The sequence below is a fragment of the Epinephelus moara genome, chromosome 6 (genome assembly GCF_006386435.1).
Source record: "Epinephelus moara isolate mb chromosome 6, YSFRI_EMoa_1.0, whole genome shotgun sequence".
Taxonomy (NCBI): Eukaryota; Metazoa; Chordata; class Actinopteri; order Perciformes; family Serranidae; genus Epinephelus; species Epinephelus moara.
The window spans coordinates 14,322,151-14,343,064 of NC_065511.1; the positions used below are offsets into that span (position 1 = coordinate 14,322,151).

At 42.3% G+C, this 20,914-nt stretch overlaps 1 protein-coding gene across 1 annotated transcript in view; it reads right to left on the reverse strand.

The window, feature by feature from the left end:
• znf407 (zinc finger protein 407) overlaps positions 1-20,914 on the reverse strand; it is a 165,970-nt gene that overhangs the window by 55,721 nt on the left and 89,335 nt on the right. Inside the window, exons 6-7 of the mRNA XM_050047139.1 lie at positions 11,178-11,344; positions 1,479-1,562 (exon numbers count right to left, since the gene is read on the reverse strand). Coding sequence (XP_049903096.1) covers positions 1,479-1,562; positions 11,178-11,344 — 251 coding nt within the window. The remainder of the gene's footprint in view (positions 1-1,478; positions 1,563-11,177; positions 11,345-20,914) is intronic.

Genomic DNA, 20,914 nt, shown 5'->3' on the forward strand with positions numbered 1-20,914 from the left:
AAAGTGAGGTTGAAGCACCAGATGCAGTATGGTTGAAGTATCAGTTGTCATGTAAGAACTGACAGCAGTCTAAGTGTCAGCCGAAGTTTTTAAACCGTTAGTTAAAGTCAGTAAAGATTCGTTTTAGTGTCAAAGTGTTGTTAAATGTTGTGCTTTCACCTCAGACAGTTTATCGGTCTGTCAGCAGGATGTTTAAAACTTGTGAATGCATCTCCATGAAATATCATGAGTAAGATTTTGATTGAAATCCAGATGGGAGACTTATACTGTATCATTAGATGACTGATGATTACCAGTTTCGACACATGAACATTGATCTTACAGAGAGAGAATTGATTCTAAATTGTAGAGGTATGCTCACAGGGTTAAGGTATCAATTTAACTTAAAATTATAGTAGTAGGACTGATTTCAGTGGGTGTAACAGCAGGTTGGGACATTGTCCATAACTGGCAGAGTTTTGTGCTCTCTGGGAGCGATGTATTTTTAGTTATTTCTTAGTCCAAATGGCAGACAAGAGTAGTGAGGAAGTGTTTGACTCAACACCTTCGAGGATGTCAGTGTTTAAAACCTGCAATAAAACCTCACCCTGCTTTAAGAAGCTACTAACCTACAGAACACTTACCAAGTTTAATAACATGGCATTCAAGTGACTCTTGTAGTGACATTTCAGTGCTGATAAGAATAACATTAGCCACCAACTCCTTGTAAATTTTGGGCATGAAAGTGGAAATATTTGAAGAAACCAAATTATGACACAATGTTGTATTAAGAAAACTTGAACCACAGAAATATTGACATCAACAGTGGCCTTTAAAAATCTGTATCTGTCAAACTCTGACAAGAAAACACTGTCAGACAGGGCGGTCCCTTCATGTGCAGCTGCATGACAACAGATTTGAATATGCAGCTAAATCAGTGGAATTGACACATGTCAACACAGGAGAGGAGGACAGAAATTGGAGGTTTCGGGGGGAAATGGCAGAGAAAGTGAGGAGCAAACAAGATGAATTATGAAAACCTAAATGAATATTTATAACAGGATTCTTGATCCTTGGGCGCCTGCCAGACAACGGTTAAGAACAGTATTTGTTTCACTATCCCAATTTCCAAAAAAGCACTCGTTATTGACAGCCTATCTGAAAAATGCAATTTCCCTAAGCGACAGAATGACATGGTGAAATGATAACTGAAATTAAAAATCTCAGATTCAGTCAGCCATACTGGTACACATGCCTATCACTGACAGCAGCATGTCACACTGATGTGCCTCTGTGTGTGTGTGTGTGTGTGTGTGTGTGTGTGTGTGTGTGTGTGTGAGTGAGAGAGAGAGAGAGCAAACAGTTGCTAAAACTATGTGAAAAAAATATTGAGGCTGTTTGGATCTTGAAGTGTCAATCACTGTCCTAGATTATGAAGGTGTGCACATACAACAGTTACTGTTTGGACATGAGTTCGGGGTGTGTGTGTTGTCGCTTACCTGTGTGTTGACGTCTATGTTTGGTGAGGGCGTGTCTTGTGCCTCCAGCAAAACCACACAGGTCACACAGATAAGACTTCTCTCCTATAAAGACACAATGAGAGAGGAAGAAAATGAAGGTTAAATCATTACAGTCGTCTAAGGATGGAGCTTGTTCAGCACCGCGGACCGTTGGACTAATGGGCTGTCGGACCAATGACATGGACCCCTTGTCCTGAAAGGAGGAATTATCTATAGAGACCAAAACCATTTCTCGTACCAGTCTGTAAACATGCCTCTTTCTGCTGTTAAGTTGGGAATTTTAACATGAGGATCAATAGGGATTGACTGGCTTTTGGAGCCAGCCTCAAGTGGCCATTTGAGGAACTGCGCTTTTTGGCACTTTCGCGTTGACTTCATTTTTCAGACCCGGAGGTTTTCCACTTGACCAGGATCACTGTTTGCCTTACATAAGCGACATAGTTGTGTGCACATAAAATAAATAGATAAATAAATAGATACATTTTTAAAAAAATTGGTTGCACTCTTGATTTTTTTTTATCTTTTATTATTTTAATTTTTCTCCACATAATCTTGTTGAACTGTTGTCTTATTTACAACCTGTCTGGTCATCTGATCACTTGTGTAACTTGCCCCATGGGACTCTGCATAAGTGATAGTGCCCAAAAACTGCCCCGCCCCCAGATCTCAAAACTTACTTTGGTGAGTACAATGTTTTGAAAACTGATAGAAATGACTGACACATGTATAAAATAAGACCCATGTTGCAATAAACTAAACTAATCCCACCTTTCTGCCACATACAGGAGGATAATGACAGGAAACACAAACAGGATATTTCCAGATGCTGAAACTATAAAAGGACACCAAACCTTTAATATTTAGGGACATTGATTCTGATTGAGCTTAACAAACTAAATTAAATTAAAAGACAAAATGTTTATGTTTTTTAATGTGCATGGAGTCTGTTACATGTGGGTACATGTTGGTGTGCATTTGGATCAAGCTTATTATGACACTGAAATACAAGTAATGTCATCAACAATAAAATAATCTGCTACTACTGCTGGTTTCATTTCACATGCAAAGCTCCCCGATTCATGACATTTGTCTTATTTCAGTTTGTCCTCTGTCTGCCTCGACTAAATATGGCTCAGTATAATGAATCTGTCACCAATAGTTTTTAATTTCAAAGTTGCGTCGACATTAAACAAAAACAAATACAATTAAACAGTAAAATTACAAGCTCAAATATCGACGGGTGGTAACAAGTGAAGGTTATTGGAGTGGATTTATGAAATCCTTGAATCCTTTGAGTGGGAAAGTCTGGTTGGAGGAGGGAATGAGCGCCTTCACTCAGAACTGCTGCTGAGGTGCCACTGAGCAAGGAAGTGAGAGCTCTCACAAAGACAAAGAAGAGGAAAATATTGTATTAATGGATTGGGAGAAATGTGTGAAGGAGGAGAGAGGCAGAAAGCGAGAAAAGAAAAGACAGACTGAACAGATGAGCAGCGGGTCTAGTTGGCTAACAGATGAGCCGAGCAGAAGTCACAGATCACTAGTGTATATCCATCAGAGCTCTCACAGCTAACTAATTCCTCCAATCAGATGGATCCGTGTAAATATGTCAAATGGGGGACGGGAAATTGCCAGTGTGGTTTATTGACTGTGATAAAATCTGAAAAGCACCGCTGAACATAATTACATACTTGTCAGAGCCATAAAAATTAGCTTTATTATCAATGGGATGGTTTTGTACAACTTCATTTGGGGGCGATGCCTTCCAGATGGGGAGCGTGGAGAGCTTTTTTACACTCCTCCTCTCTTCCCTGCATCTGGCTCTGTCATTAACAGCATGATGGTCTCTCTCTCTCTCTCCATCTCTCTCTACCTCTCTCATTCTCTCTGCGGCTGCATGCAGGCAGTCACACACTCCTGCACACACACAGCAACGTTTGTGATAAGACTCAGTCAGGGAAACACATGCACGTGCGCATATAAACACATTTATAGAACGGACACAGATGTGCATGCAAATGCGTGCACACACATACCGAGATGCAGTTATTCCCATGTACAGACACACATCAAACTGCATGTGGTGTGCTTGTTACACATTTCCACACGCCAGCACATACATGGAAACACTGTAGGTAGCACACATTCAAACATACAGACACACGTGTACATTTATGTGCTGCAGAGATCCCCATCACTTAAATATTCATCTAAATGCTGATGTTGAACTCCAGCTCTCGCCACACACTGTTAACACATTTGGGTGACTCTTCCAGCTGGGCCTCAGCGGTGCTCTGCTCCTCTTCTGCACAGATAGCAGCTTTCACCGGGTCCGCAGAGACAAAGCAGCCTCAAGTTTCCTCTATTACACCCATTTAAAGCCACTCGACTGTGAGAAGAGTTTTAATGCAGTGCCACTTAGAGGGGAGAAAAACAGCCTTAAAAAGGTGCATTCGTTAGCCAATTCATACAGGTTCACTTTTCAATCCCGGTGTGAATGGCCGTTAAAGGAACAATGTTTTCATATAAATAAATGTCCATTCTGCTACTTTCCATGGTCGCATGAAATCACCCTTGACATTTGCGGTTCTGAAAACCTGACGTGTGATGTTCCTGGAGCAAAAATATCACTGAATGTGGAAATCATCTACAGAGAGTATTTTGTGTTTATTGAATAGAAAAAAAACTTGGTTGAATAAACTTCATCAGCAGAAAAGGAAGGACAAAGACACACCAGTGATTGACGAGTGATCTCTGAAAAGCAGCACTGCAGCAGTGAGCACTAAGCACAAACAATGAGGACAAAATAGAAGAAAATCATTGATCTCTCAAACACCCCAAAACTTGGTTTAAAATCTTAAAGGGACAGTTCACAACAAAATTCATATTTTTTTTCTCTTACCTGTGGTATTTATCAATCTAGACTGTTTTGGTGTGAGTTCCCCAGTGCTTGGTCACCTATCTTGAGTATCCAGGTAATGATTTCTGTTTTTCAAAGAGAGTTTTTCAAATGTATTTTTGTTTCGCCGCCTTGAGCACCACAAACAAGTGCCATCTAGTTCCGATATATTCAAGAGAGGCCGGACATCTCTATAACCGATATCTTCAACACTCGGCAACTCACACCTAAACAATCAAGATTGTGAAAAAGCACAACAGGTGAGGGAACAAATATGTATTTTTGATTTTGGAAAGGACTGTCCCCTTTAAGTATTTCATTTAATATTCATGACTAAAACAAGCAAGAATCAAAGTTAAAGTTAGAAAAAAACACCCTTATGTATTATTTATTAAGTTTAATAGTAAAAAACTGACAATTGTCATTAATTTTGATCTAAATACGGCCAAATCCTGATTGGCGCACATCAGCTTTTCATGGCTGAGCCCTGCCCACTACGAACCAGAGAAAAGAGCACAGACAAAAACATAAATACCAGATAATGTCAGGTGCCAAGAGTCCAAAACTGTTTGCCCAAACTTTGGGAGATAATTTTGCGTTCATGCAGGACCGTTGCTCAAGTAGTGAAAAGGTTTCAGGACCTTTTCATGCACAAACAAACAAAAAGTTTTCTTTATTCCTGTGTCTCTAAACTCTAGAATAGTTACTAAGTATCTGGTCAGACCTTTTCTCCCTATCAGAAAAACAGCACCAGCCCCTCCTCCTCTCCTCCCCTCCTCTCCTCTCCTCCCTCCCTTCCATCTCTCATTACGCCCAACGCTACAAGACCCCACCACAGAAAAATCCATAGCCATCGATCCCTGCTACCAGCCGCGGTCGCCACAATTATTCTTGAGGAGGAAACGTTGGCGATAAATTACATGTGTGCTTTTCATCTGCTGCTCTGTGGCGGTGAGCCCTCTGAGGACCTGGGTGGGGACAGCGAGGTGGGGTAGTAGAAGAGTGACGCGCTGCTGTCAACACTGGAGGACGTGGCCGGCCAAAGCAGCATGGAATCCCCCCACCCAGCCACAACACAACCTTGCCTTGACTTCATTCATTCCCGATTCAACTTAACCCCTACCTTTTATCAGTACACGCACGACACGTTAAACTTTTAACACGACACGTTAAACTTTAGCCTTGTCCGACATTGACCCTAAAACCAAACTCATGAGCCTCTGAAATTAAACAACAGCCGTGCAAACAAACACATATCAAGCTATAAAGCATATACGACCCAGTGTACCCAGTCAAGTCTAGTGCCAGGCACAAAAATGCCCTAAAAACTACATTTCCTGCTAATGTGTCTGCACTGAGAGCCCTTAAACTTTTTGGCTTTTTGAATATTGGCTCATTGCTTCTTCTCTTTTGCTCCCGTGATACACCTCAACCCCCCGAACCCTTGCTGGAATTAAATATGCCTTATTGCGAGACAATAAAAGAACTTTGAAGTCAAAATATACAACCTCTCTTTGCATGTGTGTGTGAATATATATATATATATATATATATATATATATATATATATGTATGTGTGTGTGCGTGTGTGTGTGTTTTAAATAACCCCAGAGGCGTCTGCATGCAGCTATAATTGCCTCCCTCATTAGTTATGTTTTAGCAGGAGCGGATGGGAGGGCAATTAATTTTACCGCTTAATTTTTGACACGGAATCCGCTGCTGTATTGATGTGCTCGCCATTTTGGGTCTCATTTTTCAGGGAAATTAATTGACAAAGTGCGAAGATTTATCAGCATATCGCCAGATTAAGCGACAAACTGAAGCAATGAGGAAATCAATTGTGGCCCTGTCGCTGTGTTCAACCCTCCTCTACCCCCCCGCCCGCCAGCCCCCCCCTCCCTCCACACTCCCCACAACGCCCAAGAGCCTGGGAAAAGCTGGGTGGGTCAGATGCAGTGCACTTATTTATTTATTTGAGTCGCTCATTCATCAGCCGTTACAAATGACCCTGGCGGCTGACGACCACTGAATCCCCCCCCACCACCACCCACCCCCGCCCTCTTCCCCCTTCCTCAGACACGACTTGTGTGTGAGGAGGGAGTGATTAACATAAAAAACACACAAATCAGAGAGGAACAATGAATCCAGTTAGAGGCAGGAGAGGGAGAGCGGAGGTGTTAACTTTTTTTTCTGTTTTTGGGGAGGGGGGCTCTGCATGTCACAAGCAGCAACTCTATCCACCAATGATTCGTTAGGGACTCTTCAATCTTGTTTGTTTGTTGGGTTACAGTCTAGTTATGGGTGCAAATGCTAAATATGTCTCGTTGAGTTTGCCTTAATCAAGTGTTTATTGCTGAACCAACCATTTCCTAAGTCCTGCCTCTCTTAGTTACTGTTGCTTTCCCATTCTCACATGGCACATACCCAGTTTACAAAGATAATGGTGGCAGATTTACCACATACATTTTTTGGTCATTTTAAAACAATGGGTTTCAAAAGTCACTTGAAAACAATACGTTGACCTCAGAGAGAGAGAGAGCTTCTCATTTCTAGCCTGTGGACGTCAAATGGCCGGCTTAAATGACAACTTCCGCTGGCACATTTCAACAGCTCAGTGAAAATGCCTTATCCAGCTGACTTTAATGTTTCAAGCAGACTTGTTTCAAAGTTTAACGTGTGATATTTCCACATTAAAATGTCTGTACATGACTGGACCTATGTTATAAATTTTGTGGCATTGTGTAATTGCATTATCCCCAATGTTTTCAACAATGTTCAAATCCAGACTAATCTGTAATTTTATCCAAGGTAACTGTGCATTTCATTCAGTCGCCTATCAATGGCATCATATTGCTTTTACTTCCTCCAGTTGCTCTAACTTCCAGGGAAACAAAGGAAACACAAGATGATCCGTCAGAGCGTGAGGAGGGAAATCGGGCAGCTATTGTTCTGCTAGCTAACTTTACCTGCGGCTACTTCATTAGAATGAAATGACATAACGTAAATAAACCTGACTCAGCATACCATAAATAAAACTTAAAATACATTTCCTCATCCGTGAACAACTTCTGGCTGAGTCATGTCAGACAGATTTTCATCTGCAATGGTGGTTGTTGAACAATTAAATCAACAACTCCCAAGATCCCATGCAACTTACTGACATCTGCAAAGTAAATCATTTGTCAATGTTTTGATTGAGAAACCCGTAACGGTAAAAATTACACACTGTGCATATAAAACAGGAACCCTTTAAAAGCAAAAAAAAAAAAAAAAGAAAGAAAATCTTAACTGTGCACTTGATGGCCACACACATGGTAATAGGCTACAAGACTAAAACTAAACCTGCACGTCCTGGGCAAAAAAAGTTCTCATCATCATCAGCTGACAATCCATGTAGTGGAGTAATGAAGAAGCAGCATTGTTCTTGTCATCAGTATACCTAGTTAGTCCTAGTGTTAGAAGAAATGCATGGTCATACCTTTACATTAGGGCTACCTACAATAGCTTACATATTCGAACAAGCAAGACATGTTTGATTTTTAAATCGTTCTTTTAATATTATTTCCGGCATGTCCCACTGGTAGGAGGCCCCGAGGCAGACCCAGAACGTGCTGGAGGGATTATATATCTCGTCTGTCCTGGAAATGCCTTGGGGTCCCCCAGGAGGAGCTGGAAAGCATTGCTGGGGAGAGGGACATCTGGGGTGCTTTGCTTGGCCTGCTGCCCCCTACAACCTGGCCCGGATAAGCGGATGAAAATGAATGGATGGATGGATAGACATCTTACTTTTAACACAACAAGAGAAAAGGCTTTTGGGATGAAGACTAACCAGTGTGTTTTGTGAACGTAAGTTAACCTGCTTGACCCGGGTTGCTGGAGTGTAAGCTTTCCCCAAATCTTACGAAGAACAGGTCAGAGCTGCTAACAATAGCCTTAACTTTGATAAAGTCACATCCAGGACCAGCTTCCAGACAGTGGGGAAATAAAACACAGAGGATATTGTCAAGGTTTTATTTAACTACACAAAACAATTTGGTATTAAATGCTCCAGGCCATGGAGTCAAGCTAGTTTGAGTTACTGCTGAAAATAGTATGCTACTTGGCCGAACATGCTAACGTTTGCAGACTATGACACTGTTGTGTTTTTGGTGTGGAAAATCCCTTCACACTTTTTATATACGGTGTATCACTACAGTCCCATTCACAGCGCCTCAACATGTGACGAATTCCAAAGCTTGACAGACGCCGTGCGTACTTAGGGTTGACATTAGCCTTTTGTGGGTGACAATTAACTTGCACGTACGTCTTTTGCATTGTTCATGATGTGTATCTTGTATCTACATCATTTTTTAATGTGTTAACATATTTCTACGTTGTCTCAGTGCTCAACTTCCACTCAATCTGTCTCAAGTTTCTTTGTTAATCATAACAGTTACATAGAAGCAGTCAATGGCGATAAGATCTCGGATCTCAGGGTACTTCCAACATGGTATTTCAGCATGAGATCACGACACTGACTGCTGTTCCACAGGATTAGAAATGTTGTTTTAAGGGATTATAAGGCAATTATACCCACTTGACAAAGACCAACTCCTTCAAAACTTGCCAGTATGAAGTTCTTGGTAGAGGGATACTTCTTTGAGTTTTTCTTCACCAAGTGACTTTGAATTTTACAGTTCCGAAATAATGAGCTAGATGTGTGTATCATTACACTCAGCTCCAGTACAAACTCCCCAGTTAGTCATCATCCTGTGAGCGTCTGTATAACCCACACACACTCACACACACACACATACTGTAACTCACATCCCCTCCATTACCGACTGCTCTGTTCCCAGGAAAGATTAGCTCAACTTTAAAATCTCCTACTTATTTTATTAGTATTGCATCTTAGTGCCGTGAAGGAGCCGATTTATAACCTTTAAACAGATCACACACATGCAGATAATTTTTCAGTGTGTCAGGTTGGCTGCTGGAATGTGATTGCAATGATTGTATAGCTGTAGCTAACCGTCCAACCCAGCAGCAATTATAACTGGCAAAGGAGTGTCGGGGGTCACAGCAGAGCAAATTGTGTTAGCTTTTTTTGGGTGTTGCTAATCAAGTCAGGTCCTGTCGCTCACTAAAATGAGGTTGTTTCAGGTTCAATCTCAATTCTCCTATTTTCATATGTTCATACTCGCTCACCCTTGATCTTCCGAGCTCTCTTATTTCATCACTTTCCTGTTTCCATCTCAATCACTTCACTCACTCTCTTCAAGTCTGTGTTTCTTCCTGCTAAATTCACACAAAGACACACACACACACACACACCAACGCACACCACCCTACGCCTCTCCAGGTGACAGCTAGGTGACAGTATGACGCCAGCCGCCTGATGGGGAATGATGAGGGCTGGAAACAAATGAAAATAAAACGTCTAATTATGTCAGAGGCGCCTTGACGTTACATCACTGTTAAAACACATTTAAAATAACATCCAGCAAGTCTTACACTCACACACACACACACACACACACACACACACACACGCACACACAGCAGGCACCCGTGACGGATGGAGGGCTCTCCTGCAAGCGCTCAGTCAGGCTGTCAGACCACTGGCTGCTGCTGCTTCTGTCATTGACTTAAAAGGGCATCAAGGAGCCGTGTGTGGGACATTACTGAGGCCGAGGGGAAACTGCTGGGCTGCAGCATAAAGACACTTTCAGAGAGGCTGACTTGGGCTCCTATCGAGGGGCTATTATTCAAGACAGTATCCTCCCACCGCCCACCGCACCATCTGTCTATCCAAAGCTTTTAGTAAGTAAAAAAGCACGACTCAGTACAGTCCCACAGTGTACTGTACTGTATGTACGGAAATGAAAGGGAAGGATGGAATCTAAAAGAAAAGGCACTGCATGCATAAAAAATAAAGTATCCACTTTTCTAATACTAAATGTCGTATTTTTTGTCATCACATTACCCACAAATCAGTTTTTTGTATTGTATTTTGCATCACAGAGGAACAGACACTGGACCGCTTCAATGTGGGAAAACACTCTTGAGGATCAGATGGATTTGATGAACACACACTTGCTGACCAGCTGGGTTTTGGGAAAGACACACTTAGTAACCAGATGGATTTTGGGGAAATACACATGACAACCAGTTGGATTTGGGGGAACACACACTACCTTAATTCCCTCATCTAGCAACCCTCCAAGTCTGGAGGATGGCAGAAAACAAAAACAAACATGAAATCCAAACATCTTTTTCCTTTGTCTCTTTGGCTATCAATTGCGTCTATTCAGATAGAATTGGCTGATATAACATCGTATAATTGTGGTGGTCCCGCCGGGATCAGGAGGTAAGGGTTTAACCATCCGACAAGAGTGTCTGCGAGACCGCCAAGAACTAGTTCTCGACTTTCTCTGGATGTTGAAAATCAGTACAGATGGACAAGTCATTGCTATTATCGGCCAAAAACGTGTGTATGTTTTTTTTTCCCAAACAAAGCTGTGAAGATTCATAATTAATGTGAGATTTTCACAGTTAACACATAGACTTCATTTTGTTAGATCGTCTACAGCTATAGAAGAGTAAAAAAAAGTACATTCTGTCTGATCCAATTATGTTTCCTGATAAAAAAGAAACCTTTTGTCTCAAACTCATAAAAACACAATTTGCCTGTAAAAAGCCAATCTCATGAATTTTGCAGTTTAGAGTGCCAGTCAACGAGTTTAGGGAGGCGTACTGCAGTGATGCTTCATGGTGGAGGTTACCAGCTCTCATTGTCTCACCTGTGTGTGTCCTGTAGTGGTCCTTCATGGCTGACAGGTTAAGGAAGGCATAGTGGCAGGACGGCCAGGCACACTTATATGGTTTCTCCCCACTGTGCAGTTTCATGTGGTTGTTCAGGGCCCATTTTTCACTGAAGGAGCGGTCGCACAAGTCGCATTCAAACTTCCTGTAGAAGAGAAGAGGCAGAGGGGAACAAGAAGGAGGTGGAGGAGGAGGGGGAAAAAACGAAGAGTTATTTACTGATCCCAAAGCTGATGTAAAATGCTAGACAATCTACCCTGTGAGAGAGGAAATGGGGGCTGCTGGGTACTCGCGCTCACACCCACAGAGCACAGGGCCGTATGACTGCGTGCTGTACATCTACGCCCACACTCACACACTCACACATACACACAACACACACAAAATGCAGTTTGCTGCTGGTGTGTCATGTCTGTATAAGCAGGCATTGATTTTTCTGTCCTGGCCTGCCACCTCCACCATTTATTCTCTGCTTTGCACCAGGGCCCAGAGGACTAGAGAAATTCTGTTACAGTCTACACACACACTCATACACACCCCGCAGGGCCAGTGGGGAGAATAGAGTTCACCTGTCCAGCGTCCCTGACCACTTAGCCAGGGCTAAATGAACAGTTAGCAACATTTTACCTCCCGCCTCTCTCTTAAGGCTCCTGTATCAGAGCCTCCCTCCATCTTAACCTTTCTACAAACATGTCCATCCGATCTCTGCTCCTGAAATCAAAATCTGCTCTGCTTTGGATAGTTAGTATCAATCCAACAAATGCAAAAGCCTGATTTATCTTGTGTGGTGTGTCATCTTCATATATGCTGCCAAAAGCCCTGATTAGTAGCATTAAAGATATACATTATAAAGCTTAGAATGCTGTAATCACCAATTAAACCGGTGCGTTTCATGTTATGGTGGGACATGTATATTAGTTGACTTTTTCATTGGAGGTGGAGGGGATGGTGGAGGGTTTGACATATAGGCGAGGTGGCTACTAAGCTGCAGACCACTTCAGACCACTGTCTGAGACCAACAAACAACACTAGTTGCTCATAAATGAGACATTTCCAACAGCATTTGTGCCCCTAATTGTGGCCATTTTTTGGCAGCACACCAAGTTGTCTTCAGCTGTGTTTGTGCCCCTAAACTTATGTGTTTTTTAGCTGTGCTGTTGCCCCCAAACGTGGGTGCTTTTTAGTGATGCACCAAGGTGTTTCCGGCAGCATTTGTGCCCCCAAACGTGGGTGCTTTTTAGTGACACACCAAGGCCTTTCCAGCAGCATTTGTAGCTCCAAATGTGGGTGTTCTTAGCGACTCACCGAGGCATCAAAGTGTTTCCAGTGGCCTTTGTTCCCCAAAACGGGTGTTTTTTAGCAGTACACCGAGGTGTTTCCATCATTGTTTGTGCCCCCAAAAGTGAGGGTTTTTTTAGCGACACATCAAGGCCTTTCCAGCGGTGTTTGGGCCCCCAGACGTGGGTGTTTTGTCAGCAACACATAGAGGTGTTTTCAGCCAAGTTTGTGCCCCTAAATGTTGGTGTTATTTTGTGACACATTGAAGCATTTCCAGCAGTGTTTGTGCCCCTAAACTGGTGTTTTTTCGTGACACATTGCACCATTACAGTGCTGTTTGCGCCCCCAAAATGGATGAACATGATCTTTCCCTAACCACAACCAAGTGTTTTTTTGTACCTAGACATAACCAAACATTAACTGCAGCATTGTTGAAACTTTTGAAAGTTTTGCCAACAGCCGTTTGCGAGGGTGATAACAGTATCCTGAACAGAGTGATAACATTCGAAATAGGTGCTTCTGAGATCACAAATGTGACTATTCTATATGTATAGTGTTCTTTCTTTACTCTGAACATCCTTCTGCTCTTCATACAGACACCTACCACCCAACAATAGCTGTGTTTTTTTGGGGGGGGTTTTCACATTGTGTAGGATGTTTGCACCTATATTCATCTGCTGTGTTATTAGGCTTCAAGAAACACACAGAAGTAAAAACAATAGAAAAAGCCTGTGCTTGAATTAATCTTTTACCCCCGCGCTATAATTTAGGCACAGGATGACTAATGTGCGAGTCATAAACAAATGAAGTCGGGTTTTGGGGAGCATTCGTCTTGCAGCGAGGGCCATGTTATTTTAGGGAGGGCGGCTGTCTTTAAGTCCTGATTGTGTCGCTTAATCCCCGTGGTATCTGTTTCATAGCGAGCAGCATGACACTCACCTGAACAAATAATGACTCCAAGCAGCATGTAGCATGTGTCTGAATCAATAATTCAAACTCATACATCTTCCTTACTGGAAGAAGGGAGGGGGGGGGGCAAAGGAGTATGAGAGGGAGGGAGGGAAAAGAGAGAAAGGAGGGAATTAAAGATGGGAAGCTGGGGAGAGGAAGAGATAGAAAGGAAAATGAGTCCTGGCTTCCATATCAATCTATATGTTCCGTAAAGATGAATCTAAATGTGATATGGATGTCATCCGACGCTAGTTGAGGGGACATTTTAAGCTCACTTACCAGGAAGGATGGAGCGGCTTTAAAATGGCGCCTTTATCACCTGGCTCTAAGCTCAAATGCATATTTAAACAGTCCTGTTTTCCTCTCGTTTTAATCAACTGACTTGGCAGAGACTTTATTTGACCAACAGATGTATGTCTGCATCTGCATTTCCTTCCCGTTTCCTTCCTCCCTGCGGTATTTATAGAACAGCCCCGTCGCCCGTGCCACCGTGGGAGAGGTAAATAAGATGAGTGAAGAGATGCTATCTTTTATTGTAAGCATTATGCACAACACTCCTGCTTTATGAGCTAAACGGGCCATTGTTTATCACGGGGCGTAATCGCAAAGTCGGGCAGGCAGGCAGGCAGGCAGGCAGGCCTTGACGTGGGCACGCGGCATGCTGGGATGGAGGGAAGAACGAGAGAGAAAAATAAGGCAGGAGGAGAGGAGAGAAGATGGAGGAGTCAGGGCTGGCAGAGTTGACTATCAGTGGGGGTTTTGTAAGGATGAGAGGAGGGTTTGCGTCTGTTTTTATGGGATCAGATGGAGCGCTTTGATCTTGTCCCCGCATGTCAGATCCCGTCACGATCCACCGTCTCGCCCATACATATGCATACTGCCTCTAAACAGCCAGGCACCATGCAAAACACACCAAAGGTAGGAGGCAGAGGGAAGACAGATAGAGAGGAGAGAGAGAGAGAGAGAGAGAGAGAGAGAGAGAGAGAGAGAGAGAGAGAGAGAGAGAGAGGGTGAGTGAATTTGTGTATGCATGTGTATAATAGAGTGAGAAAGGGAAAGAGAGACAGAAGTAAGAGAGAAAGAGAGGTCTGCCAATTTAAAATATCTGTAGACGTTTTATAATGCTTCCGAGAACTGAATTTAAAACCAACAAAACAACCACAATTAATGCAGAAATGCTGCCAAAGCAACCTGTTTCAGATTCAACACAGCCTGAGAAAGTTCTGAAACTCTTATTTGTTAGGATTTTTGGGATGGAAAGTGTATGCCTATGGCCTCTAATTGTACATAGTAAAGTAAACGATATAAGAAATTGCCTGTTTTGCTTTCAAACCTACATATCGTCGCTGTCTGATGAAAAACACATATCTCCACTTTTGCCGATTTTGACTTTCTGCAGTGCATGGAGTGTCCATAATATTCCCTAGCAACTGTTAGCGTTGGGTATCCAAATGACCAATGGAAAACGTTTTATTACACCATCTATTCAACACGTATCTCCATTGGCTGTCAGAAGTGTCCATCGAAGCGCATAGAAAGTCAAAATCGGCAAAAGTGGAGATACGTGTTCTTCATCGGACAGCGACGATATGTGAGAATGTGTGCCACACTCCGAAAAGAACATACACAGAAAACTATTAACATGATGATGACGATAAAATAACGATGATGATATCATGACAACTGCAGAATCTCTATTTTTAGGGCCTTTAAATTATGATACTCATGACAATTTTAGAAAGAGATGACGGGCTATTAATGACTGTCAGGCAACTGAGCTGAGGATCTAAAGTACATTTACATCACATACAACTACTGCTAATGAAAACTGATGCACCGGCAGTGGCGGAATGTACCAAGGACATTCACTCAAGTACTGCACTTAAGTACAGCTTTGAGGTACTTTTACCTTACTTGAGTATTACATTTTTTTTTTTACTACTTCATACTCCCACCCCTCCACTACATTTATTTTAAAAAAGTAGCTGCAAGTTACTTTGCAGACTCATATTACTAATAGAAATATAATCAACAAATCAACTGATGACCTACTGATAAAGATAAAACTTCATTATTCCCTTGGTGAAATTCACAAGCTGTAGTGTGTATATAGTGAAAAGTCAACCCCACCTTTACCAGCTGTAAAGTTAGAGTGATGTTCACATTATTCCATCAATTGTTATAATTCAATAATACCAGAGCCTATAAAATATCCTGCATAATAAGTATTTACTTTTTGTTTTCAAGTATACACTGATGCTAATATTTTTGTACTTTTACTTAAGTAAGATTTTGACTGCACGACTTTTACCTGTAACAGCTCTACACTGTTGTATTGCTACTTTTACTTCAGTAAAAAGACCTGAATACTTCTCCCACCACTGTGTATTGGCATGTAAATATTATGCAGCAATTTGCTAGAAAAGTGGACTGGAAGACTGGAAGAGGTGCTGGAGACAAAACTACAATAGAAAGGTTTGTTTTAACTCGACACAGGTCTGAAGGCAAAAACCCATGTGAAGGAAAATTAGATGTAAAAAAATGATTAAATGGCCGCTGATGTCACAATGACTTAATCACATTCATATGTGCCTAATCACAAGATAAATACAATATGTTAACATGAAGAATGATTTTGAGATGTTGCGATTACAGTTGTATCACACAGAGCTGTAATTTCTGTCACATGGGTACATTTCCTGAGGAGGAAGTTTTGTTGAGTTGAAACACAAATAAAAAAGGAGCTCTGATATGAATGTGTCGTTATCTTTCTATTCATGTATGGATTATAAGCTTTTTTGATAGTTTTTCAGGTCTGAAATTCAAATCATCACTTTTTAGTGTTAAATTACGACACACAAGAAAAGACCGACACGCAGTCAAAAGATATCTGTTATCTTAAAGCAAGAATATACATCAAAATAAATAAAAGACAAGAGAACAAAAAAGGAGGAACCTTTAGTTTAAATTATGCCGATTATTTTTGCATTGACTGCTCCTTGGCTTTTACACACAACTGTCAAGCTCTGATCAGCAGAGGCCACAGAGGGAATAAACTGTAATCGTGAGCAAGTTCTACTTCCAGTCATTATATCTCTGCTTTTCTTTCTCCTGCATCTTTCCATCTCTTCTTCTTTTTCCCACTGATCACAAAGCAAGGCGACATGATTGACGCCCCGTGCAGATTTATTCAAAGACCCAGGTGGGCCTCTTGCCTGTACGTTCAGAGAGCTGCATGCTGCTGTGTCTATACTGTCACTTATTACCATATCTATACAGTGGTGTGATCCTGTCATCAGTTCAGGCATATAGGGCTACTGTCAGAACATCACAGGCCACACTGACCTTAATTGTGATAAAAATCCCTCAGGAGCAGTTACTGTACCTCTAACAGGGTTTGGAAAAAAAAAAAGACTGACTCCTTACCACACACTCGCCATCGCCCCCAAGTGGTGAGGTGGTGCTTGTTGAGGGGAATCTTGCAGAGTGTGTGTGTTAAGTGGAAATTGTAAGCGTGTGTTCTGGATAAAAACTAGACAACAGTGTGTTAAAAGGGGGCCAGGTTTGTGTGGTAAAGAGCAAAAATAGATGACAGAGAGATTCAAATGTTTCCTCTAACCCCTCAATTCACTGCAACAGACATAAAAATATGACTTTCACTGACATTGTCATAGCTTAGGGCTGAAGTGACACCCTATCCTCCTCAGTTTGGCTTTATGCTGCGGAGCATCACACTAATCAATTAGCGTGTAAACTTATGGCCTTTTTTTTAATTGACTGGATTAATTATGTTGGCCTTTTTGGACTAACTAAGGATTCCATCTCTGGTTTGTTCGTGTTGCTTTGGCCAGTCGGTGAGAGGAAATAATCCACCGATGCTCTCGCACTGCAACACAAAGACAGAAAGAGAGAGAGAGGCCGACTCTCGCCTCAAGCCAAACTGACACAAACAGACAACTTCAAAGTGAAGACTGTTGTTTATTTGGTGAAGGGAGAGGGGGGGGAGAGAGGGGGGAAAAAAGGGAGAAAATTTATCTGATATGCAACTGTCAGGAGAGCATTTTCACATGCAAAATAGCGAGTGAGTGAGAGAGATTACCTAGAGGGAGGAACATGACAGCATTCACTAGGGTCAGGATGGATCATCATCTTCAGCCCCCTCTCCTCCCTCCCTCATCTCTCTCTTTCTCCCTCCATCGCTCTATCTTTATCTCTCTCGCTCTCTGTTTCCCTCCCTCCTTCCTTCCGTTTTCCCCTCCTCTCCCTTTCCCCTCTCATCCTGTTTTCAGACTCCATCACTCTGCACTTCGACAACCCGGCAGCTTAAATCCAGACTAAATTAGCTGAATGAAGATTAAATCATTTGGCCCTGAGCTCTCCAAGATATTGGGAGGAAGACTGAGTAAGCCTTAAATGGTGTCTGACTGGGTTCGGACCTATACATGTGTCTGAGGAGAAACTCTTCCTTCAATGGCAGTCAATTGAAACCTGATTACGGGGGGGGTGTTGGGTAAAAAATGGGGAAAAGATTAAATTTCTGGGACAAGTGTTTCCTAAGTAAGGACACTGGCTTCGTTATTTTTCGTTTGCCTGCACAATGTCGACCGACGACAGGCTTGTTCCCGGGCTAAGATATCGAACCGGGCAACACCATCGCTCACGGTGCTTAGGAGAAATGCTTTAGAAAAAACTGTAGTCAATGTGGTCTGCGGGTACACAAATCAGATTCCTGGATGGTGCTAGTTTAACATTCAAAGTGAACACAGACAACCATCTCCGGCCTGCTGCAGTAGATACAACGTCGGTACAAACTCTGCTGTAGAAAGAAGAGCAGAATCTCTTAGGAACAAGTCAGAGAATTATCCCAACAGCAGGGCATTTAAAGTGAAATATCTACGGAGTTCTATCATACTGAGACCTGCAGGAGTGTACAGCCAGCATGCCACACAAAACAACAACTAAAACCTCCATGAAGAGGCCACATGTGTCTGCAGAGTATTGTAGATGAACCTCCTCGGAGAGGACTGCTGCTGCATATGACTGCAATATAAACAACAGCACACAACAGAGATGCTGCTGCTGATTTATGTTTACCTTCAATCCCGGGAGAAAGAGGGGGAGGAGAGAGGAGAAAAAAAAAAAAGATAATGAAATAAATAATAAAAGACCAGGCCCATCAGATAAGCTCCTGTTTATCCCGCTGTAGGGCAAATACAAATTGTCAATTTAATGAACACGGTGGACGTGATGAAAGCGGGGTGAAGGAGCCTCCTGCCTGACAAACAATCAGGAAATGTTATCTTAATATTGTTGCGCTGTTATTCAGCCCATAACTTAGGGGGTGGGGAGAGGCCATGAGGAGGAGGAGGAGGTGGCATGGAGGGGAGAGGGGAGTGAGGGGGGAGCAGGGAGGCACAAAGGCCAGGTCCCTCTGTGGTGGCCCTGTTATTGCCTGTTTTTATTATGAGCCATAGCTCAATAGTCCCAAACACACTTTGAAGCACACAGACCTAAATTTGAGCCTGGGAAGTGTGCACACACACACACATAGAGACACAAGCGTGTGCACACTCCGGCACAAACCCACACACACACACACTTGCAACGTTAAATTACAAGAAGTCTTTTTTTGCAAGAGAATGAAACAACATGATTCTGAACAAAACACCCCGAATGATCTCTTTCTCTGAGTGTATGCGCATACTGGTGTGATGTCTTGTTTCCAGACTCAGTTAATTTAAAGGCTTAATAGGGTTTTACGGATATCAGACTATTAATCAAAATGTTTCAACCAAAAAGCTGCAAATCAAGCGCTCCAAAAAGCTTTGCACTGAAATTAGCAGCCACTGAAAAGTACTGGAAATCTGATTTGTGTGACATGGTTCGGTCAATGGACCCCCAACCATCCTTTAAACGGCACTTTAAAAAGTGTCCAGATGCTTCACGGCTCAAAGTTTTTTTTTGTAAGTCTTGAATTTAAAGCGTCGCAATCTGAGCAGCCACCAAAATTAACTATTATCTCCATATTTATATATTGCCGGCACTAAATTGCGTCGGGAAGAATTACTATCAATATGAATATCTGCAACAATAACTCAGCCGCAGTGCTGAGGACAGGATGCTCTTTATCAGGCTTCTGATAGGCCTTAAATACAGCACAAGGCAGCCATATCAGAGCTTTTTCTCTCTAATATCAGGCCGCATTAGCACCTCGTAAATCAAATTACACTCCTAGAATTTCATTAGGCTCACCTGCCAGCGCTGCTGTGCTGCAGAAATATTTATGTTTTTATGCTGCGATTGTGTGCTCACAGGTACACAAAAGGAAAGGAAGGGGGGCTGAGAGGGAAAAAATGGGTGATAAACCTAATTATCTTTTAAGAATACAGAGAAAATGTGTCATAAATTGTGGCGATCCTGAGGAGAGCTGGCGTTTTCGAAGCCTGTGGGGTTGAGAGTTGGGGGACAAGTCTGCTCCGCTGTTTACCATCTTTAACCGGGGCTAGACTCCCGCAATCCAATTAGCAGCTTCCCCAAATTCGCTCTAAACAGAAATCAAACAGGATGATGTATGACGCCGATCACCGGGCCCTCAACAGCAAGTTAATCTGATAAAGCGGAAAGCAAGACTGCTAATAGTGCAAATACTTGTTCAAACTGGATCCAAATGTTATGATAGGAGTCTGTCTTTGTTATCTAATTACCTCAAAAAGAATTTTCCATTTGTTCATTTGTTGTTGCTGTTTGTTAGATTATATTATCTGCATCATAAGCATCTCTGGTAGCTTGTGCTGAATGTGAGCCGAGGCTGGGGGGGAGAGGGGGTTGAGAGAAGGTGGGCCGTGAGAAGGGGAACGCCGACATTCCCGTAATTTCTTCCCCATCTGGAAGCGGCTGGGTCTGGATGGTGGGGTGTCTGGATATGGATTTTGATTAGACACAAAGGGAAATGACTGAGCCAGTGACCGTAACGACAGCCACTTAATAAAAAGGTACAGTCTATACATCAGAGAGCATCTAGCTGTAAATCATTCGGCCCTGTAACGACGTGCATTCCCGTCCCATTACCGAGCCCCTAACAGGCCACTCATATTTACTCTCTGGGCCCCAATATCATTTTAAAATAATGAGCTTTGTCCCTTATCTAATTAACAGGGGCCTTGGTTCATTTGTTTTTTTCCCTCTTCTCTTTCTCCGACTAAATTTAGGAAGCTGGCATATTGTTTTAACATACAAATATTTAGCAAATTTGCTCCGTTGTATAACCGGTAAAAGTTATAAGGCGGTTGTGACTATTGTTGTATGTTGTGTGTAATTGCCGCATGTTGCAACTGGAGGCTGTTTATCCACGATTGTGCATGTTTGTGTGTTTGCGTTTGCGTGTGCGTGTGTGTGTGTGTGTGTGTGTGTGTGTGTGCGTATGTGCTCCAGTGGGCAGAAGTAAAAGACCAGGTCCATTCTCTCTCTTATTACTGGAATTGTAATT